This window comes from Schistocerca americana, chromosome X, assembly GCF_021461395.2.
Source record: "Schistocerca americana isolate TAMUIC-IGC-003095 chromosome X, iqSchAmer2.1, whole genome shotgun sequence".
Classification (NCBI taxonomy): domain Eukaryota; kingdom Metazoa; phylum Arthropoda; class Insecta; order Orthoptera; family Acrididae; genus Schistocerca; species Schistocerca americana.
The window spans coordinates 633,812,867-633,837,852 of record NC_060130.1 but is presented as its reverse complement, the minus strand read 5'-3'; the positions used below and the strand labels follow the sequence as shown (position 1 = coordinate 633,837,852).

The following is a 24,986-nucleotide window of genomic DNA, read 5'->3' as shown; positions in this document are numbered from 1 at the left end:
GACAATTGTTAGCCTCATTTTCATAATCTGCCACCACAATACCACTCCATTTAATATACTACACGCAGTTTTTTCGAAATTTTCCCGAATTTCTCCGTCCTTTAAAGTGTTTTGGCGGCAACACAACCACCTAACCTTTATGCACATCGTTGTAATTTAAAAACTATATATAAAAACAAAGATGAGGTGACTTACCGAACAAAAGCGCTGGCAGGTCGATAGATACACAAACAATCACAAACATACACACAAAATTCAAGCTTTCGCAACAAACTGTTGCCTCATCAGGAAAGAGGGAAGGAGAGGGGAAGACGAAAGGAAGTGGGTTTTAAGGGAGAGGGTAAGAAGCCATTCCAATCCCGGTAGCGGAAAGACTTACCTTAGGGGGAAAAAAGGACAGGTATACACTAGCACACACTAGGGATATGTGCGTGTGTGCTAGTGTATACCTGTCCTTTTTTCCCCCTAAGGTAAGTCTTTCCGCTCCCGGGATTGGAATGACTCCTTACCCTCTCCCTTAAAACCCACTTCCTTTCGTCTTCCCCTCTCCTTCCCTCTTTCCTGATGAGGCAACAGTTTGTTGCGAAAGCTTGAATTTTGTGTGTGTGTTTGTGTTTGTTTGTGTATCTATTGACCTGCCAGCGCTTTTGTTCGGTAAGTCACCTCATCTTTGTTTTTTTTATATATATATATATATATATATATATATATATATATATATATATATATAAACAAACTCAGTCACCAGCATTACTGGATACGCACATAATGTGCCAGCACTCCAACTATTAACACCCAACTGGCAGTTGGCAGTTGATAGTATATATATAGTAATCATGCCAACCCGTACTGCAACAACAACAGCCCGAAGATAACACATTGAAGTGTTGAAACTGGTTACAACGAAATAAAATAAAATCATAAGGACGGCTGTAGGTGTTTTATTTTGTCACAACAGCAAACAATATGTTGCCTGCATTGTCACTAGTCCTGCTGGGTACTAACAAGGGAACCTCCCCATCGCACCCCCCTCAGATTTAGTTATCAGTTGGCACAGTGGATAGGCCTTGAAAAACTGAACACAGATCAATCGAGAAAACAGGAAGAAGTTGTGTGGTACTATGAAAAAAAATAAGCAAAATAAACAAACTGAGTAGTCCATGGACAAGATAGGCAACATTAAGGACAATGTGAGCTCAGGAGCGCCTTGTTCCCGTGGTTAATATGAGCAGCTGTGGAACGAGAGGTCCTTGGTTCAAGTCTTCCCTCGAGTGAAAAGTTTACTTTCTTTATTTTCGCGAAGTTATGATCTGTCCATTTGTTCATTGACGTCTCTGTTCACTGTAATAAGTTTAGTGTCTGTGTTTTGCGACCGCACCACAAAACCGTGCGATTAATAGACGGAAGGACGTGCCTCTCCAATGGGAACTGAAAACATTTGCTCGCAAGGTCATAGGTCAACCGATTCCTCCACAGGAAAACCCGTCTGATATATTCTATACGACACTGGTGACGGCATTTGCGTCACATTACAGGAGTATGTTGTCGACCCACCTAACTTGTACACTTGGCGAATGGGTAAAAAGATTCTTCTACCTTGCCCAATTTAGGTTTTCTTGTGGATGTGATAATCACTCGCAAAAAAGTGATGAAAACATAAGAGTTTGTCACATAAACTGCAACAAATGAATGCAACAGTTTCACAATCGCACATTTTTTCCCTGTGCTCTGTCAAAACATATGTTTTTAACGTTTTCAAATTTTTCCGTGTGTAGACCGTCAAATCCTCCATATGTCCACACAAATCTGAAAATGTCCTGGAATTTTGGAGAGCAAAGTTGATTATGTGTGAGTGCCTGAACTTTGATAATTGTCTGAAAATAAAAAATAAAACTTTTCACTTGAGGGAAGACTTGAACCAAGGACCTCTTGTTCCACAGCTGCTCACACTAACCACGGGACCACAGCGCCCCTGAGCTCATATTGTCCTTGATGTTGCCTATCTTGTGCATGGACTACTCAGTTTGTATGTTTTGCTTATTTTTTTTTCATAGTTCCACACAACTTCTTCCTGTTTTCTCCATTGATCTGTGTTCAGTTTTTCAAGGCCTATCCACTGTGCCAACTTATAACTAAATCTGAGGGGGGTGTGATGGGGAGGTACCCTTGTAAGAGCCCACATGGAATGGAGTATGGCACTCCTGAACCCATTTTTGTGTATTTATTTACAACATGCTCCATTACAGTATTTGTAATACTAAATGTACGTCCTGTGTGTGTGTGTGTGTGTGTGTCAACTTTGTGTTTGATGATGATGATGATGATAGGAGAGAGAGAGAGAGAGAGAGAGAGAGAGAGAGAGAGAGAGAGAGAGAGAGGCAGAGGGAGAGGCAGAGGCAGAGGCAGAGGCAGAGGCAGAGGGAGAGAAACCCACTGCCTACTCCTTGTGAATAGCACCAAGGGGGCTGCCAAGCTTAAAGTTACCATCCGACATACGGATCACCATCAACAGTGTCCATGCCCTCACTCCATGAGACACTGTGGTGAGGTTTGGTATTTAAATCAGGACATTGGCAGAAAGTCCGGTGATCAGAAACCTTACACCACCACCTCCCCTCCCTTGCTGACCAATTACTGGCACTGAAAATTTTTTTCCACCACCAGGATTCGAACCGGCTTATTCCAGGCTCCTGCACCCATTGTTTCCATATCTGCATGACACTCATGGGATCCCAACCAATGTGAGCAGCACAATCAAGGAATGATAAACCAGAGTTTTGACAGGCCAGGATCCTACTGCTGTCAAATTCTGACATATACTGGTAGGTATTTCCTGCTTATCACACAAGGCCTAACATAATCTCCTCACAAACAAACAACATTCAAATGTGACTTCTGAATTAGAAACCCACTGAGTAATCTTTGCTTGTATCCACAACATAAATGGCAATACTCCTAGCTATTCTGAGCAGCTACACTGAAATGATTCTCACTTGCATATTCGATCATGCTATTTAGCATGTTTCATACTAATTTGACATTTATTGCATGCTGCCTTCTCCGTGTTATTTTAATAGCCAGCAGTGTATTTTATTGTACTAAAATTGCTTTCAAACTCACTAATTTCTTTACATCCAGAAATGTGGCAAATACAGTGGACGTAATAAAAATTTGTTCTTCAAATCTTAGTAGGAAATTTCTGGAGTACCTATGCCGAGAGATGTATCTTTCTGAAGAAACAGTGTTTTTTCCCCCTTTCTCAACTTGGGCCACCTCTCACATATTTTTTCACTGATCCTTTCTCTCATATTTTTTTCATTCAGTTGTTGCAGAAGACTTTGTGGGTATTCCACAGTTACTGTTGCACCCTTCTCTCTGCCAATCTCTTTTGCAATTCAGAAAACACTAGCCATTTTTTTGACACACGAAATCATCTTCCTAGTTTTTGGCACAGGGTAGCTGACTGCCATCATTTATTTTACAGCTGGTCTATTTCTAATGTGATGTGGAAGATCGATGTCTCATTAACAGAAAATAAATCAGTGCAAAAATTCAGTTTCACACCCTGTACAACGGTCCAAACATTTACAAGAGACGTGACTTCGCATTTTCTTTTTGCCAGAACTCAACAAATGTGGCACTTATAATGCACAAAGCTTTAAGAACTGAATGCTGTTGTTGACATTATGCACTCTTAAATACAAGTTGTAGAATTTTCTTTCAACAGAGTCTAATTCTCTGCAGGAATGCTTCATACCTCCATATTCACATTACGGGAACATCATAAACTGAAAATAATACAACAGTAGAATATACTGTCCACATATGAGGACTTCACGTCTGCATGATTAAGTCATGGTGATTCTAACTCACTATAAGGAACCATGAAGTATGAGAGACTGTTAATGCAAAAAGGATAAAAGTGTATTTTATGTAATTGATCCAGCCATGATTTGGAATTTTCCCCCCAGATAATTTTATGTAAATGCCATGCTAGTTCCCACCAGTAACACAGCCACAACTTCTTTTCTTCCTTCCATTATTAAGGCAAAAATTACACAAATTCTTAAGTTACACGATTATGATTGTAGTAGTTATTTTGTTGCTGCCATTGTCATTTCTTTGCGCATATCTCGTGGCGTGTTTTCTCATTTTCTTTCAATGGTACAGAGATTTGTCTGAACAAAAAAATTAACCATAATCTTACTGGAATTTCTCTCAGTTGTCAAGAACAGGCATTTAAGCTTGTCACTTAAAAGAAAGAGAGAATATCTGTCCTTAATTGCAAGAGATGACAAAAGATACAGCATTTAAAAAAAGTAAAAACCAATAACAAGCTCCTGTGGTTCACTATGAAAGCTGTGCACTTTGCAATAAAAATTACCACAATGGTATTATGAAGGAAGTATGTAAGTGATTTAGTCAGTCTGTTTATAATTTAATACTGAGGATATTATACACTAAGCCCTACCCCAGTCAAACAAGTATGGGGTAGGAATTTTCTGTATTCTGTTAAAAAATCACTCGCAATTATTTTGGAAAACCACAGAAAATATGAACTGGTCATTGATGGGAACAACCAACTCACTCAGTTGCAATTTTACATATTCATTGAATTATTCATTCATTGTTTTGAGCAAAACCAGTCTATGGGAACAATTGAATGAAAATAACTGATACCATCCATTGCAGTTTTGCACACTGATTCAATAGCTCAGTCCTTATTAACATGTGACTTGATTAACTTGCTTCAGATGCAGTTAACACACAACTAATCTAGCTGATGTATCATTGGGATACAAGGTCGAGTGAGAAAGTTCCCTTAAGGGCACATGAAGAAGAAAGTAACACTGCCAAATTTTAGTGACAGTTTACATTACATTTTACTGAAAATGGTCTCCATAAATTAAAAATCATTTTAATATAGCCCTTAAACACTCATTCCCTCACTCATTTGTCTGGGAGGCAAATATTTTGTACAGAAAATTATGTCACTGACTATGTAAGTACAAATTACACACAAGCATACAAACGTGTTTACATTTCACAGCCTGTGAAAAGTGGCTGGTATAGTAATTCACAGGTATGAAAAAGTAAGCTTGCACATATTGGTATTTCAGTTTCACAGTTCATTCCGTCTCTAACAAACACTGTTTAATATAAACAGTCCACAACAAAACTGGCACCCCTCAGGAATCCTAGGGGCAACAATTCGACTCGCCTGACCCCAGGTGCATTCAATTCTGAGTGGAAAATTGATTGTTTTGGTGTCATTCATTTCCCTCTATTATCGCTTGTTGTCACTGTTATTGTCATTCAGATATTTGCTTTTTATCTTGTGCCAATAACTAGCTTTTAGTTCACTTTTTTGTCCACATTTCTGAATAGTGTGTTTGTTTACAGTGAGCTTTCTGTCTGGATAAAACTGTCAAAACACTCAGTAGTGTGGGAATAGGAGAAATCATATGTCGGGATAAAAAGTGATGTTCGAAATAAATTCAATTTGATATACAGTATCTTAAAGGATGATTCATATTCTGAAACTACATTACTTAATGAAATTTGAAGAAAGTTAACGACAGATAACAAACATTTTTTGAGAAAAAATACTTCCGACAAGTGACAGTATGTGCTTCAATATCAAGTGATTAAGTCACCAACAATTTTTAAAAAATTGTATACTATATGCTTTAAAAGCAAGACAGAGCAACAACAAATTTAAATTTAAAAAGTAGCTGTTTATTTACTTAAACATAGATGTATGATGTAGTGCCAGTTAGTAAAGTTATATAGCCAGCCGAAATTGATATATAATATCAGAACTACAAAAAATTTGTATTTAAATACATAAATACATACATTTTGAAAATACTTGACTTTTAGAAATGCACTTTTATTTACATTTTCTTGAAATGACATACGTTATTTGTCTCTAAAAAAGTTGGCAACCCTGGTTATAGTTCATATGTAGTTGAAAGGGCTGAAGTAGTACGTAAATGAAACTACTCAAACATGGAGACTGAGTGAAAACATACACATAACTGATCTGGCAGAGACTAGTGTCAGACAGCTGTTTAAAAAACCAACTGAAACAGAAAAAACATTTTGACTGGTACATTGGTTGTTAAAACCTGCTGACTGTTCCATCAGTAAAACTAATACTGGCATGATGCAAGATTTACATCTAACTCCTCATGGCCAGATCTCTCTAGTTTCATTATAGCAACATACCGAAACATATCAATCATTCTGTCATGTGACAATGTATTGTCAGTTCTTACACACCCACCAACAGGAGATGTAAAAACTGAGCAACAGCTTCATCTTTCCACAATTCAAGCAACAACATTGTATGGTTGGTAACTTTTCCACTGATGAGTTGGAAAGTACATTATGTATCACAAATTAAATTGGACATTTACATTCACGTCAGTTTTAAAGCTCTGTTAAATTTTCATTGAATGCTTAATTCAAAATAGTGATATGAATTTTATTAAGAGATTGCAAGCATGGCTGCATATTAGTAGGGGCTCCGACAGTTCTCACAGTGGCACACTACTGCATACAATGTTCACACTGCCACTACAGTTTCTGACCTGAGGGGTGGAGACGCTAAATCCTGTATGGACACTAAGCCACAAGTTGGAACAAGTATACAGAGGCACCTATGTGTAGGTGTCAAAGCTTTACACAATTTCTTTTATATTTTAAAAAAGGTGGCAACAGCCAAAAGCACAGATTAGAGATAAAACCTATGAATAAATTCTTTGAAACATGAAAAATTTCATAGCAACAAACAGTTTGTTACATACACTCATGCTCATAAATTAAGGATAATACTGATACATGGTGAAACAACACTCTGGTGGGCAGTTTGTGGGTTTAAATCACCTCAGGGTATGACCATGCGGTGCATTTGACCTGCAGTCATCGCACGGTGGCGCTGACAGCAGTCCACATATGCAGAGGTGTGGTGGTGCATGTCAGAGTACGGAGCAGCGAGTAAGCGTGCAGACGTTTTCAGACAGGCTTGTGTGTTGAAAATGGCTCAAAGAACACATATTGATGATGTTATGAGGGGTAGAATACTAGAGTGACAGGAGGCTGGTCAAACACAGCAAGTCGTAGCACGGGCCCTCCGTGTGCCACAAAGTGTGATCTCAAGATTATGGCATCAATTCCAACAGACAGGAAACGGGTCCAGGCACTACAATACGGGGTGTCCACAGTGTACAACACCACAAGGAGACCAATTTCTCACCATCAGTGCCCGCAGACGGCCACAGAGTACTGCAGGTAGCCATGCTCGGGACCTTACCGCAGCCACTGGAACAGTTGTCTCCAGACACACAGTCTGGAGACGACTGAACAGACATGGTTTATTCACCCAGAGCCCTACAAGGTGCGTTCCACTGACCCGTGGTCACAGGAGAGCACATAAAGCCACAGTACATGGTCACTGGAACAGTGGTCCCAGGTTATGTTCACGGACGAGTCCAGGTATAGTCTGAACAGTGATTCTCGCCGGGCTCTCATTTCCCGTGAAACAGGAACCAGATATCAACCCCTTAATGTCCTTGAAAGGGACCTGTATGGTGGTCATGGTTTGATGGTGTGGGGTGGGATTATGATTGGTGCATGTACACCCCTGCATGTCTTTTACAGAGGAACTGTAACAGGTCAGGTGTATCAGGATGTCATTTTGCACCAGTACGTCTGCCTTTTCAGGGATGCAATGGGTCCCACCTTCCTCCTGATGGATGATAACACACGGCCCCACAGAGCTGCCATGATGGAGGAGTTCCTTGAAGCAGAAGCTATCAGGCTAATTGAGTGGCCTGCCTGTTCAGACCTAAACCCCATCAAGCATGTCTGGGATGCTCTCGGTCGACGTATCGCTGCACATCTTCAAACCCCTGGGTCGACGTATCACTGCACATCTTCAAACCCCTATGACACTTCAGGAGCTCCAACATGCACTGGTGCAAGAATGGGAGGCTACACCCCAGCAGCTGCTCGACCACCTGATCCAGAGTATGCCACCCGTTGTGCAGCCTGTGTACGTGCACATGGTGGTCATATCCCATATTGATGTTGGGGTACAAGCACAGGAAACAGTGGCGTTTTGTAGCACATGTGCTTCGGAATGGTTTTCTGAACTTATCATCAATACCGTGGACTTATAGATCTGTGTTGTGTGTGTTCCCTATGTGCCTATGCTATTAGCGCCAGTTTTGTGAGTGTCCCGTTATGTGGCACCACATTCTGCAATTATCCTTAATTTATGACCATGAGTGTAAATTACTGAACTATTGATGTGCAAGAACAGCCTAGTTCTACTGAACATAGATGATATTCTCTCACTGATTTTCTACATGCCCAATCTAGTCAATTGGCACAATCGTACTGTGTAGGCCAAACCTCTGCATCAGAATGTAAGAAGAAAAAAACGTAGCAAAGTCAGAGTTTTCAGAGTTATAGTGATTTAATTGGATTACCAGTGCTGCTTTGTGAATGCATGTTGTCTACAAACAGCATACTTTGTGAGTGATAGACCGAGAATCATCAGTTCAAATTAACCTAGAAAACAGCAACCAGATGATTTAATGAATTAACCTTCATTATCCAAATCCACAAAATAGACAACACTAACAAGTACCAATTCAACAACTATTCTCTGCACAGTAAAGTAGTGATAAAATCCACCTTGGAAGTCACCATTATTACTTTAGCACCTATTCATCATTTGCATATAGGGCTTATGCTTGGGTATTATTTGCCATTATATGAAAGTACAACGCATAAATAGGCAGAAGTAATTTTCTAATGAGGTTTTAAAAGCAAATTGCAAAACCTGAACAGTAGTGTTCATAATTGGATTTAAACGAATGAAAAATCAGTTTCAGTCATCATCAAGTTGGTTTTAGATGGTTTATTTCCAAATGAGGTCAGGAAGCTTCTACGTAAAGGTTTTGTGACTATGAAGAGGCTTTCTTTTTTTCACGCAAGGAAATATTCTTCAGCTTGTTATTTGTAATTTTCTTCCACATTCAACCTCCAACAGGTAGTAGCAATGCCAAAATGGAGAAGATTCTCCCTATAAATAAGGATAATAGTCAAAAACTAAAGTGACAGGCCAACACTGTGTGTCACTCCAGAGATCTAACGGCCATATCATCGGCCACAAAAAAACAGACATCTGTTTCCACTGCACTGCTTTCCTCCACTACAAAAGAGTCCTGGAACTGTAAATTCTGCTACCAAGTCCAACAAATTTTCCCGATTTCTTTCCTTTTTTTTGTAAATTGCTTACACTATAGCAGAAAAAGCATATTACAATTTCTAAAAAAAAATACAATTCATTTTTACTCTGAAGGATACAGTACTGTGTACAGTGGAGAATACCTGAATACCTGATGTACTTGTATCTGTATTCAGTATAAGCCATTAATGGATGGTACGAAAACATAATAATTTAGGAAATGCTCTCCCTAACTCTACTGTCATGATCTTTACAAAACTTGCCTGTCAGAGGTGTTGTTTATGTTATCTTCACAATACGACACTGACGATGTTGGCTGGTTGATTGATTTGGGGGAAGGGACCAAACACCGAGGTCATCAGTCCCATGAGATTTCGGAAGTATGGGGAAGGAAGTTGGCTGTGCTCTTTCACAGAAACCATTCCAGCATATTCCGCAAGCGATTTATGGAAACCACGGGAAACGTGCATCAAGTTGGTCGGACGTGGGTTTGAACCGTCAACCTCCCAAACGCGAGTCCAGTGTGCTAACCACTGTGCCACCTTGCTTGGTACTACACTAATGAGCCCAAAAATTATGACCATATGCTTTATAGCTCGTTTGTCCACCTTTGGAACAAAATAATTTTCACAATACTACACTGATGAGCTAAAACATTATGACAACCTGCCTAATAGCTTGTTTGTCCATCTTTGGAACAAAATACATCACCGATTCTGCACATCAGGGATCCGAAAGTTTGTTGGTAGGTTTGTGGAGGTATGTGGCATTAAATGTCTACACAAAGATCATGTAATTCGCGTAAATAAAGGGCCACTGAACTGCGTATGCGATGACAGTCCTCGGTAGTGTCCCATATGGGTTCCAGAGAATTTACATCAAGTGAATTTGGTTGCTAAGACATCAATCAGCATTCACTATAACGCTCCTCAAACCACTGTTGCACGGTTCTGGCTCCGAGACATGGACAATTTTACTGCCACTGTCATAAAGGGAGACACCAAGCATGATGAGATGCAGGTGGTTCACAGCTGTAAGTGTGTCTTAGATTACTACCACAGGTCCCACCTAAGCACAGGAGAATGTCTCCCATAGCATAAAATTGTTCCCACCAGTCTGTGTCCATGACACACTTCACGTTTCTATCCACTGTTCACCTCAGTTATGGCATTTGTGGAGATTACCATCAACCTAGTGTAGCAAAAATGTGATTCCCCAAAAAGCCGGCAGGTTTCCATTGATCAACGGCTGAATCCCAATGGTCCTGTGCCAACTGCAATAGTAACTGACGATGTCGTTGGGTCAACGTGAACATATGGTGGTGGTCAGCTGCAAAGCTCCACATTCAACACTGTATGATGAACGGTGTGCTCCAAAACACTTGTGCATTCACCAGCACTGCACTCTTTCGACAGAAATAAGACAAATCACTATCCATCCTAGTTTACAGAGCAGACAAGCTTCCAAACTGCACATTCTGTGTAGGGTCATGGACGTCCAACCATTTAGCGCCTTGTGGTAGATTCACTGCCTTTCTACCTCTTTTCAGAGATGCTCATGACAGTAGCACATGAACATTCAACCAGCTTTCGCTGTTTTTGAGATACTGATTCACAGGCTTTGCGTAACAATAACCTGTCCTTTGTGAAAGTCACTGATCTCAATGGATTTCCTATTTGTAACACGTATCTTCGCTAGGGTGATCCACCATCTGTTACTGTGTCACATGCAAGCAACACCACGAGGTAGCACCCAACATTGTGGTGAACAGTGGTCATAATGCTTTGGCTTACGAGTAATACTTGCTTCACTGCTCCAAAACGAGGCAAAAATTCAGACGTGCATTAAATATGCAAGCTTCTAAGAATCAAGAACAGCTTCAGGTTCAGTGATCTTGTGACACTCATGTTAATAATTGTTTTACATTTCTGCAAATATTTACACCCAACTCTTACATATTTAAATCTGCATGAAAGACAACACAAGATAGGTTTTTTATACAATGCTGTTAGTTACAACTCAAATATGAACACTGCAATGAGAAATATTAAAAGTTCCTAACACACCACCAGTAAACCAACCCTCACCTTCCTTTCACAAACTGACACCTTTCCACACAATGGACTAGAATACCTCTAACACATCGCAAACTGATCTGTTTATTAAAACATAATACTAATCAGATGCTTTGATGAAAATATACATAACTACACAGAGAACACAGCCCCCCCCCCCTCTCTCTCTCTCTCTCTCTCTCTCTCTCTCTCTCTCTCTCTAGTCTAGGCAATAGTTTGAGATCCTCGTAAAAGGAAACAAACTTTGAATCTGCACATTTTAACAGTGCAGTGCCAAAGCCTTCACAATAAAGCCCTGAATTTAATAACCTCCGTGGAAACTGTGGTGCTCAAATCTTATTCGGAAATGAGAGATGAATGAAACCCAAAATAGAAAGCTCCAAAACATTTAATGATGTGTGGAATGCATGTGAAAAAAGACAGATTACACTACAAGAGGGGGAGTGTTCACTGCCATCGACAAAAATATTATATACTTGAAAAAAGAGACAGCATTGGTCGTATATTTTTTACTATTGCAAAATCGATTTTCTGTCACTGAGTGACCATCTTCAGTGCTATATTGTATATTGATTTTGCAATAGTAAAAAATATACGACCAATGCTGTCTCTTTTTTCAAGTATACCTGTTATCTGGTCGTAGTGCACAAGACAACATGGAGTCGCCAATCAATAAAAATATTATATCTATCAAGATAGAAATTGAGTCAGTTTATCTGGACGTGACTAACCAGCCCAGGTGAACTCAAGATGACACTCAGATGATGTTATCATCCACCCAGTTCAACTGTAACAGTTGTAGAATCAGTCAAAGAAAGTACTCCAATCATGCAATACTAGTTGTGGGTAACTCTGACATTACGAGTATAGACTGGGAAGTTTATGGATTGATTGCAGGTGGTACAGGCAGACAGTCTCATGAAGTATTTTTGAACACATTTTTCCGAAAACTGTTTTAACAGCTAGTTCAACAACCCATATGCAGTGGAAATATTTTAGACATATCATATACAAACAGGTCTGCCCTTATCAGTAATGTAAATACAGAGATAGGGATTAATGATAATGATACCATAACAACAATGGTTTTTAACCTACGTCAACACCCGGCAACCATCTGACAGAGCAGGAACTTCTGGAACTGGTAACTGATCCCATCTTCCCTTTTCCACTTACAAATTGCACATGAGAAGACTATTTGTTGGAAAACCTCTGTATTGACTCCAACTTCTCAAATTTTCTCACTGTGGTCAGTTCACAAGACATACACACATCAAAAAAAGTTTTGCATCACCCTGGTTACCAGAACTCCTGAAGATAGACGTTGAATGTGCATATTGTATCACACACACAGTCCCTTTGACTATTCAGAGATGTCACTGAACCTGCCCAAATATATAAACAATCATGCATGAGCAGCGCCTACTAGATGGAGGGGTCCACCAGCCGATCAGTTCCAGCCATTCCACCAGGAAGGAGGTACACAGCTTGTGTTATTGGTAATTCAACCAGGTCTAGACCGTCAATACCACAGTTAAAATGTGTCCACATTGTTACTTTGTGCCAGGAAGGGCTCTCAACAATGGAAGTGTCCAGGCATCTAAGAGTTAAAAAGTGATGATGTTCAGAAAAGTAGGAGATACAGAGAACTGTTGATGACATGCCTCGCTCAGGCCACCCAAGGGCTACTACTGCTGTGGATGACCGCTACCTATCGATTATGGCTTGGATGAACCCTGACAGCAATGCCACAATGTTGAATAGTGCTTTTCATGCAGCCACAGGACGTCGTGTTACGACTCAAACTGTGCGCAACAGGCTGCATGATGCGCAACTTCACTCCCTGGTGAGGTCCATCTTTGCAACCACGATACCATGCAGCGAGTACAGATGGGCCCAACAACATGTCGAATGGACTGCTCAGAATTGGCATCACATTCTCTTCACTGATGAGTGTCACATATGCCTTAAACCAGACAATTGTCGGAGACATATTTGGAAGCAACCATGTCAGGCTAAACACCTTACACACACTGTCCAGTGAGTGCAGCAAGGTGGAGGTTCCCTACTGTTTTGGGGTCGCATTATGTGTGGCCAATGTACACCGCTGGTGGTCATGGAAGGCGGCATAATGGCTGTACGATACCTGAATGCCATCCTCCGACCAATAGTGCAACCATATCGGCAGCATATTGGCCAGGCATTCATCTCCATCGTGCACATCTCATGAATGACATCCTTCAGGATAATGACATTGCTCGACTCGAGTGGCCAGCATGTTTTCCAGATATGAACCCTATCGAAAATGCCTGGGATAGATTTAAAAGTGCTGTTTATGGACGACGTGACCCACCAACCACACTGAGGGACCTACACCGAAGCACGATTGAGGAGTGGGTCAATCTGGATCAACACTGCGTTGATGAACTTATGGATAGTATGTCACGCCAAATTCAGGCATGCATCAATGCAAGAGGACGTGCTACTGGGTATTAGAGGTACTAGTGTGTACAGCAATCTGGACCACCAACTCTGAAGGTCTCTCTGTACGGTGGTACAACATGCAATGTGTGGTTTTCATGAGCAATAAAAAAGAGTGGAAATGATGTTTATGTTGATCTCTTTCCAATTTTCTGTACAGGCTCTGGAACTCTCAGAACCGAGGTGATGCAAAACTTTTTTTTGATGTGGGTATTTGGGAGGAAGCTATATGTTGCCTGACTCTCCTGGAATGTACTCTCTGGGAATTTCAATAGTAAACCTCTCCACGATGCAGAACACTTCTCTCATAGCATCTGTCACTGGATTTTGTTGAGCATCTCTGTAACACTCTCATGCTGAATAAGTGAGCCCATGATGAAACTTGCCACTGTTCACTGGTCTTTTCTATCTCTTCTATGAATTCTATATGGTACGAGACCCTGACTGAAGAGCAACACTCAAGAGTCAGACAAACATGTTTTGTAAGTAACTTCTTTCATGGATGCTATTTCCTTAAGATTCTTCCTATGGATCTTGTAACGCCTAATTTTGACCTATTTTGTATCTGTATCAATATTTCTTTGTCAATTGTCATATTGCTTATGTATAATTTTGCATCTGTTATGGAAATTCTTTCACTATGTGTACATGTTTCAGTTATGTGAAACTTTTGAATGATGATGTTTAAATTATGCTTGTGGATTTAAATAACTAATGAAATTATTGTTATATAATGTACTATAAATGACTTGGTCCATAATTAGGGAATGTAGGGTTAAATGTAAAAGATGTGGGGAAGCTGCACAGTTACGAAAGAAGCCTAACAGAGTGGAAAAGGTGTCGCTGGCACACAAGTAGCTTCCTCGTCCTATGTGACAGGTAAGGAGCCTGGGCTGAGCAGAGCTGTGGTTAACACCTTGCTAGCAGTAGCGGATCATTGTGGCTCATATTCCTGGAATTTTGATGCCAGAAGATCTAAGGGCAGTATTTATGGGCATTGGATGCTGCATTTGGTGATACCACTATCATGGCATGGTTTCTGGCCCTATTAAAGTATAATTCCGACACCAAGAAGACATGTAACAGGCCAACAGTATTGCTATGATTGTATCGCCGTCAGGTTAGTAGCCACTGCAAATTGCACCAGCAGTGGCAAAAGCATTCCACTAAATTGTGGACCACGTATTTGTGAAATTTGGTTGATTTTAATAATAATTGTGGTGTTGCTAAAAACTCTATCTTACACCTGTGACTATCCCAAATCACAGACCAGGACAGGAATCCTATCCTAGTAAATTTAATTCTGAGTGCCCTAATTTATTATGAGAAAGTGGTTAAACTTTAATATATTGTTGTGTTGTTATTTGCACAGCCAGTTATAATTTTGAGTAGGTCAAAAGACTGTAAGCACAGTTGCTATTTGAAGAGTTATAGTTTGTTGTGCTTTACTGAACTAATAATTAATGATAAGAATACTTACCATTTGTCATGCATACTGGTGTAGTTTTGTTAATGAGCATGGTTCTTCAAACCACGAAAGTTCAAAGGTGCTTATGTGTTAGGCTAGTTAGTTAATGAAGCAATGCAAAGGCTCCTTCACAGCCAGTGTAGTTAGATTTTCATTCTGTTTAGTTGCTTCAATGCAAGTTTAAGAAATAACAATTTACTGTGTTCTCTATTCTAATGCAAGCTGGTTAATACACAGGCATAGATACCCTGTACTAAGCAGTGAAGTAACGGAGTATGATCATTAACAGACCCCCTGATTTAAATTCAGAATCATTTCATGCTTTTTCCTGTACAGTATTGCTACTAGTTTCATGTGTGCTGGTAATTGGCTTTGTAAACTGTTGCATCTAGTTCATTTAAGGTACGTGTTGTTGAGAGGCATGTTGATGTTTACTGTCTCATTGGTCATCTGTTTATCTGACTTACTAGTCAGTAGCACATTTATCTGCAAAGTTAGGTTATTGTGAACAGATATAAGGAAAGCGTCTAGTGGTTGCTTTTGTGCTGGGAGAATGTCTGTTCTTGACCCACCGTTTACTATTGTTTATACTCTGCTGGAGTGTTTCTGAAACGATTCTCAGTCTGATTGTTCTGTTTCCATTAGGTTATCTCATGGTCAAATATTCAAAAATTCCTCGCAGAGGTATAATGTTAGCATCGATTTCCATTTAAGGTGGTCAGTGGTAGTGTTAGAATCTCAGTCTGACATCTGCTTTCCCTACTATTTTTTTTATGTGGTCATTCCACCTAATGTCATTCTGGATTGTTGCTCCTAGGTATTTTACAGTAGATACTGTTTCCAGAAACGTGTCATGAATAGTGTAGTTGTACAATTAGTTACATTTATTTATGTTTAGGGTCAACAGTGTGTCCCCGCATTCATCATTCCTGTGCAGGCCCTCCTACATATCGCTAATGTCTTCTGGTGCTGCTACCTTCTCACAGACAATTGCATCATCTGGGAACATCCTTTCAGAGCTACTGACATTTTCTACTACATCATTTGCATATACTGTAAACAGTGATTGTCTGATCATACATCCCTGAGATTTTCCTGAAATTACCTTTATGTCTTTTGAGTTTTTTCTCGCCTTTAGATCTTTTGAGTTTGTTCTGTTAACAGCAAAGTCTCAAATCTGGTTCTATACTCAACAAGATTGTGTCCCCCCCCCCCCCCCCCCCTCCAGTAAATGGCAGTGCAGTACCGTATCAAATGCCTTCCAGAAGTTGAGGATCAGGGCATCAACCTGAATGCCGAAGTCTACTGTGTTGTGGATCTGATGGAGGAACAGAGTGAGCAAAGTTTAGCGATATCGCCATTCGCAGAATCCAAGTTGATTTTTATGGGGAAGCCTTTCATTCTTCTCCAAAAGCGTCATAAAACATGAGCATAAGGCATGTTCCATCATTCTACAACAGACAGACGACAGTAACATAGGCCTATAATTATATGCACCTGTCGCATGACCCTTCTTGAAAATAGGAATGACCTGTACTTTTTTCCAGCCACTGGGTATCCTTTGTTGTTCCAATGACCTACGACAAACTGAATACTGCCAGAAGAGGAGCAAGTTCTTTCACATAATCTGTCTAGAATTTTACAGATATATCATCTGGTCCAGATGCCTTTCCCCTGTTAGGCGACTGAATCCCTGTCTCTGGTGGCAGTTTTGATCACATGGCTCTCCCATTGTATACCTGACAAGCTGAAATCTCCCACAATTACAAGGTCATGATCAGGACACTTATTCACAAAATTTCACAAGTTCTCTCTGAAGTACTCTACCACTAAAGTTCTTGACACATGCTGTCTACAAAAGCATCGAATTACTTTGACCCATCTCTGATACATAACTTCATGCAAATTAATTTATATTTGGGACCCTTGATAACCTCATTAGATATTATTGATTTTTTTACTGCAATAAAGACACCCCCACTAAAACTAATGAATCAATCAAGATGGCTAGTAGAGGTTTTATGCTAAAAAAAAGCATATAAACAGTTGTTATCAACCCACTTAGATAATGAATATGCATAATTTAGTTCCAATATGATGGACATAAAGGACTTAACAGCAAAATTTTAACGGTTTATAAACAGCGTTCTGGAGAATTACATGCTTAATAAGTGGATTAAGGACAGAAAAGACCCACTATGTAAGAATAACAAAATTCACAAAATGCTGAGGACACAAAGATTGTTGCATTTTCAGTTCAAAAAAGAATGTGGAACTATAGACTGGCAAAAATTAATAGAAATTCATGCATCTATAAACAGATTGATGGGCAAAGAACACAACTTCCACTGTTATTCCTTACCAAAAGATCTTGCCGAGAACCTGAGAAAATTCTGGTACTACATAAAATCACTAAATGGATTGAAGGCTTCTATTCACTCACTCCTCAACCAGCCTGGTGTGGCTTTAGAAGGCAGAAAAAGGAGAGATGGAGTTTTAAATTTCACGTTGAAAAACGCATTCATGCAATATCGTACAGACAATCCACTGATCTACCACTGCACAGACTCTTGTGACGAGGACATCCCTGAAGTTGAGAAGAAATTAGAAGAGTTGAACACAATTATGTCACCAATTCTGGATGGAACCCCAATTCAGTTTTACAGATAGTACATTCAGCACTGGTCCCTTATTTAGCTTGCATTTATTGCAAATATCTTGCCCAGTGCAAAGCCCAAACTGACTGGAAAAAAGTGCAAGTGACTCCTATACATAAGAATGATAAAAGAATGGACCCACAAAATTACAGGCCAATGGCCTTAACATCAACCTGCTGCACAATTCTTGAGTGTACCGTAAGTTTGTATACAATAAATTTCCATATTGACAAATTTTTGGAAAGCGTTTGACATGGTGCACCACTGCACACTGTTAATGAAGGTATGAGCATACAGAACAGTTCCCAGATATGCAAGTGGCTCAAAGACTTCTCAAGTAATAGAACACAGTCTGTTGTCCCGCACAGCAAGTGTTATTCAGAGAGAAGGGTATCATCTGGAGTGCCCCAGGCAAGTGTGATAGGACCGACCAACCGACCTACCTACCTCCTACCTACCTCTCTCTAACACACACACACACACACACACACACACACACAAATGATCTGATTGGATAGGGTCAGCAGAAAGCTGTGGCTGTTTGCTCATGATGCTGTAGTGTAAGGGCAAGAAGTGTCATTGTTTAGTGACAGTAGTTACAGGATGATTTAGGAAATTTTTATTTAGTGTGATGAATGCCAGCTTGCTTTAAATGGAGAAAAATGTAAGTTAATGAAGATGAGTAGGAAAAACAATCCTGAAATGATTGATAACCATATCTGTGCTGAACTGCTTGACATAGTCACATTGATTACATATCTATGTGTAACATTGCAAAGTGATGGAACAAGCACATAAGGTCAACAGTAGGTACGGCGAATGGTCGACTTTAGTTTATTGGGAGAATTCTAGGAAACTGTAGCTCATCTGTAAAGGAGATCACATAAATAACACTAGTGTGACCTCTTGGGTTAAAGGACACTGACACAATTCAGATACATGCTTCTAGATTTGTTACTAGTAGGTTCTCAATCAACAAGTGTGTATTAACGGAGATGTTTCATGAAGTCAAACTGGAATACCTGGTGGGAAGACATACTTTTTGGGAAACAATACTGAGAATATTTAGAGAACCTGCATTTGCTGCTGACTGCAGTAGATTCTACTGCTGACAACACACATTTAGTGGTGACAAGATAATAGAAATTAGGGACTGTACTGTAGCATATAGACAGCCGTTTCTCCCTGGCTCCATTTGAAAGTGGAACAGGAAAGGGAATGACTAATAGTGGTACAAGGTACCTTCTGAAATGCACTGTATGGTGGCTTGCAGAGGAGGTATGTATAAATATACAAAATATAAACAATTAGGACCAATGTCATGCACAGTTAAACACTTCATTTTGAATATTGTATAACATACCTTCCACCTTCCAAAAAGTTGCAAACATTATCGTCTCTTTTAGAAACCAACTGGAAGGTCTCCTTTATAATTTGTTGCTGCATGTCCTCTGTCTGTAAAAAATAATCTAAAATGAGAGACTATACTTAGTTTTTGCAGAATTATGAATAACAGAAGACCAACAATCATATGCTTAATGCACACAAAAAAGCAACAGAGGGCACATGATCACTACCTTGCAAACAAACAAAAATCTACATTTTGTCAATGAACCACAGCTGGAATTGATCAATTCACACAAATATCTGAATAGAGCAGTTTGCTGGGGTATGAAATGGAATGATTACACAGGCCCAGTTATAGATAAAGCAGGTGTTCAAAATGGTTCAAATGGCTCTGAGCACTATGGGACTTAACATCTATGGTCATCAGTCCCCTAGAACTAACCTAAGGACATCACACAACACCCAGTCATCACGAGGCAGAGAAAATCCTTGACCCCGCCGGGAATCGAACACGGGAACCCGGGCGCGGGAAGCGAGAACGCTACTGCATGACCACGAGCTGTGGACTATAGCAGGTGGCTTCAGTCCATAGGGAAATGTAATCAGTCTACGAAGGAGCTTATGAAACACTTTTGTGACCCAACCTAGAATATTGAGCCCGTGTAACTAACAAGAGACACTGAAGGTGTTCGAAAAAGGGCACAGCACAAATGGTCACACATCTGTTTGACCCATGGGAGAGCCTCACGGACATCCCAAAGAACTGAACTGGCAAAACACTTGATAAACAGAAAGTACCCCCTGAAAGCCTACCTACGAATTTTCAAGAACCAATGTTCAGTGATTAATCTGGGAACACACTAAAATCTCTTATTTATCATCTCCATAGGGATAACAAAGACCAAATTTGACTACCTGCACTGTGTATAGAGGCATTTAAGCAATCATTCCTCCTGCATGCCATATGTGACTGGAATGGGAAAAAGCCATAATAACCGGTACAATGGGAAGTACCCTCTGTCATGCACTTCATAGGACTTCGGATGTTTTTATATGCTTTCCCTAGTGCTTTCTGTAACTACTCCCTCCACCTGGAAACCTGTAAAATTAGATTCACAGGACAAGAACCACTTTTCCATTGTTCAGCAGCAAAGGTTTTGTGCGCCTTATGCCACTGATGACTCTCCTATGTGTTCATGTGCATGTGCATAATCCACTTTATAGTGTGTGGTGGAGGGTACTTTTGGCACTACTATCTTTTACACCCTTCTCCAATCCACTTACTTATGAGCTGTAATTTCTCTGATTTTCCCACAAGGTCATTTCCCAAGACATATGTGGAACAAAATAAGAAGTGGCCTTATCCTTCTTGGAACATACAGTTTTGATATATCAACAGTAAGCACTCTGTGATGCATATCTCTCTTGCAGCACCTGCCACTGTAGTTTGTTGAGCATCTCTAGCACTAACTAAATGATCCCATGATGAAACGTACCACTCTTCATTGGATATTCCTTACCTCTTCTTTTAATTCAACTCAGTAAGGGATGATGAGCACTAGCCAGAAACTGGTGACTGAATTACACTTCCTTAAAATTCTCTTAATGAATCTCAGTCTGGTATCTGCTTTTCCTACTATTTGTTTTATGTTGTTATTCCACTTTAGGTCATTCCAAACAGTTATTACTACGTATTTTATGGTAGTTACTGTTTACAATGCTGTATCACCAATCGTGAAATCAGACAACAGTGCATCTCTTCTTCTATTTATGCACAACACACGAAATTGATTTACATTCACAGTCAACTGCCAGCCCCTGAACCAACTATTGATCTGCAGCAGGTATTTCTGCATTTTGCTTGAGTCTTCTAGCATTTTAAAACATTCCTACAGACAACAGCATCTTCCATAAATAGCTTCACACAACCTCCGACATCATCTACTATATTGTGAATATTAATTGTAACAGCAATTGTCCTACACCACTCCTCTGAGGTACTTGCAAAATTACCTTTCATCTGTTGATTTTGTTCTGTTAAGAATGACATGTAGGGTTCCAACTGAAAGTCAGTCCTGAATCCACGGTATTGTCTATGGTGCTCGGGATCTCATGGACAAACAAAGTGAGCAGAGAGTCACTAGATCTGTGTTTGTGGAACTCTGTTAATTTTTACAGACGTGATTTTCACTATCCAGAAACATCATATTGCATTATGTGCAACAATCTAATACCATTCTTTAAAATGGTAACAACCTGTGACTTTTCCAAACATTTGGTATGCTTTATTGCTCTGGTGACCTACAATAAATCACTGCTAGATGGGGAGCATGCTCTTTTGCATGTTCTGTGTAGAACTTAACAGGTATCTCATCCAGTCCACTGTTGAGCAATTTTAGTTAGTTTCTATGCTGTGTTCTCTCATCTCAATATCTGCCATTATTAGGCTTACCACATTTTTTACTAGACATGACCCTTTTCAGAAATGGTGTTTGTGTCTAGCAATGTGGTATTTAAATGTAATCTCTTCAACAGCGAACTCCAGTTCACTATTATTCCCATCTCTGGCTATAAAAAATTTCTTGTTTGTTGAAGCAGTAGCATTAATAGCACCCATATGTTTAGCTGTTTTCACGTGGTCTTCAGTATCACTCTCTCCCGTATGTGCAACAGAAATTTCTCCAGAACACAGTGTGCAATAAACACTGTTACCATTGTCATTACACAATTTCAAAAGTTTCAATTGCTGTTGCAAGTTAACATTAAACACACTTTCTTTTGCTCACTGCTAAATGATGAGACAAAAAAGAATTCAGAGAAAATGTGTAAATGAGTTACTACACATGTGAAAATGACAAACATGTTGCCCCTGTTGTGTTGCCAAATAAGTAAAAGGTTGTGGCAGAACCGTTATCCAATCCTTATCGATGTCAATGCTTGCTCTACAGCTAGCTGACAACAGAACCACATCTACTCGTCACCACAAATTTTGTCCAGATGTAAGGTGTAAGCAGAGCCTGCCCAGAAATGAAAGTAATGGAAGCAGGAGCTCCAGTTGGCCAAGCACTAAAAAGCATTTTTTGTGGAAGGCTGGGTGGGGTATAAGCCATTTATGTTACTGTAGTTTCCAAGAAGCAGTTGGTTCACTGGAAAGAGTACAGAATGGTAATCTGGGGTTCACAGGGTCAAGTACTTCCAACAAAACACATATTTTTTAATTTCAATTTTTGCATTGCTTACACTACAAAAAACCTAAATAATGCTCAATATATTGTATTCATTAATTATTTACACTTGGTATGGTCATATTTATCAAACAGGAGGATCAGTAATTTTCTCAGTGTCTGTGCCAGAAATCTATTGTTCGCATGTAGCTGCCAAGTATTGCTCAAATGTGAAAATTAAACTAATTGAACATGAAGTCCTGTATGGTTTAATTACAATCTCTTCTTGGAAATTTATTTTCAAAGTTCACGTGGACACTTCAAGTGCAATCCTTTCTTGCAAATTTATTTGCAATCTTAAATTTGGTTTTGTCTTACATTTTCAGCCTTTTATAAAATATTAATAAATGCAATATATTGAGCATTATTTAGGTCTATTAGTGTGAGTAATGTCTAAAGTGATAGTAAAAAAGAAATTATTTCTGTTTAAGGGCTTGACCACACAACTCTTGGAGTACCATTCTGTGCTCTTTCCACTGCACCATCTATTGCCTGGAAACAAGGTTAAATGGCTCATACCCCCACACCAAAAATGCCTACCCCCCCCTCCCCCAAAACACTTGCCTACCTGGAGCTCCAAATTCTGTACTTTCATTTCTGGCCAAGTCCTGCATCTAACACAAATTTAGACAAGGTCCATGATGGTAAGTAGGTGATGCCCCCTTCTGAGTTCTCCTGACTGATCCATTCTGCTACTACTACTTCTGTACTGACAACACGATACTCCCCACCTCCTTTTATACTGGCAGGTCCACCTGTCATGATATTTAGTGGTCAGTTCCACTTTCTGTAGGAGTGTAAATAGCAGTAACCGACAGTCCAGTAGAAAGACTGCTTTCCACAAATAATAAATTGGCAGTATGAGTAATTCACAGATTATATTCCAGCATACAGCAAACAAAATTACAACCATACTATCTACACTAACAGAAAAAAATTGTAACACCAAAAAATAATCAATGCAGAGCTTCTGTTTAGAGTTTTGTCTAGGTAACACATTTAAATGATTAAGATTGCAAGATCACAGGTTAATGTACGCACATGATAAGTCATTGCAAATGTGAAATGTCGGTACAACATTAATAACAAGTTTGACCACCAAAATGTTGAATGCAAGCATGTATACAGGCATGCGTGTATTGTATCGTACAGGTGCCGGATGTCAGTTTGTGGGAGAGAGTTCCATGCCTGTTGCACTTGGTCAGTCAATACAGGGATAGTAAAAAGCTGTTTTTATGTGACACTGGAGGTGTCATCTGATGATATCCCATATTTGCTCGACTACAGACAGATCAGGTGACTGAGCAGACCAAGGCAATATGTCGACACACTGTAGAGCATGTTGGGTTACAACATGCTGTATTTGGTCAAGTGTTACCCCGTTGGAAAACACTCCCTGGAATGTTGTTAATTGCTGCTGCATCACAACACATCGACTCACCAGATTTACACAAAAATTTGGAGTCATGGTGCATGGGATAACGACGAGAGTGCTCCTTCTGTCATACAAAATCACACCACAGACCTAACCCCAGGTGTAGCACAGAGACAGGTTGGTTGCACACCCTCCACTGGCCTCTGCCTAATCAAATCCCTGGCACTGAGGCAGAGCCAGCTTTCATCAGAAAAGCCAATAGACCTCCAACCTGTGGTCCAATGAGCTCTTGCTTAACACCACTGAAGTCACAAGTGACAGTGGTTTGGGGTTAACGGAATGGATGCCACAGGGTGTCTGTCTCAGAGCTGTCCTTGAAGTAACTGATTTGAAACAGTTTGTTGTGTCACTGTGCTGTCAACTGCTGCTAAAATTGCTACTGCAGATGCAGTATGATGAACCAGAGCCATGCGCCAAACACAATGTTCTTCCCCCTTTGTAGAACCATATGGCCATCCAGAGCCTAGTCTTCTTGTGACAGCACATTCTTGTGACCACCACTGCCAGTAATCCTGAACAGTGGCTACATTCCTGCAAAGTCTTATCGTAGTATCACTCAAGGAATGTCAAGTTTCTCGCAACCCTATAACAAAGCCTCACTGAAACTCAATGAGGTGCTGATGCTGGTGTCTTTTACCTTAAAGGTATTCTTGACTGATCAACTCACGACGTCCAATACCAAAGGTAACTAACGATCACGACCGTTACAGCATATATTTAAAGCAAACCTGAACTGCATCCTCCTCATAGTGGCACTATTAACACAACTCTTAAGTGACAGGTGGTAAATGTGAATAGACATCATCTTTCAGATGTAGAAACACGCTTACCAACTTCCATTTATGTTGCACACTCCTTCTTGGTGTTGCAATTTTTTTTCTGTCAGTGTATCTGGTTGCAGCAACAAGGCACAGATGAAGAAGGTTGCACAGGACAGAAAAAACAGTGTGTTGCATCAAATCAGTTTTCAGACTAAGTGCCAGAACAACGATAGCAATTTATGAGGACATTATTGTGTAAGTATTATATCTTAATTA

General features: G+C 39.9%; 1 protein-coding gene across 2 annotated transcripts in view; it reads right to left on the bottom strand.

Moving 5' to 3' along the window:
• The window catches only part of LOC124555847 (AP-3 complex subunit sigma-1), a 115,774-nt gene that overhangs the window by 40,418 nt on the left and 50,370 nt on the right, over nt 1–24,986 (bottom strand). For both annotated transcript variants that reach the window (XM_047129912.1, XM_047129913.1), the window contains exon 2: nt 19,307–19,398. In XM_047129912.1, the coding sequence (XP_046985868.1) occupies nt 19,307–19,398 (92 nt within the window). The remainder of the gene's footprint in view (nt 1–19,306; nt 19,399–24,986) is intronic.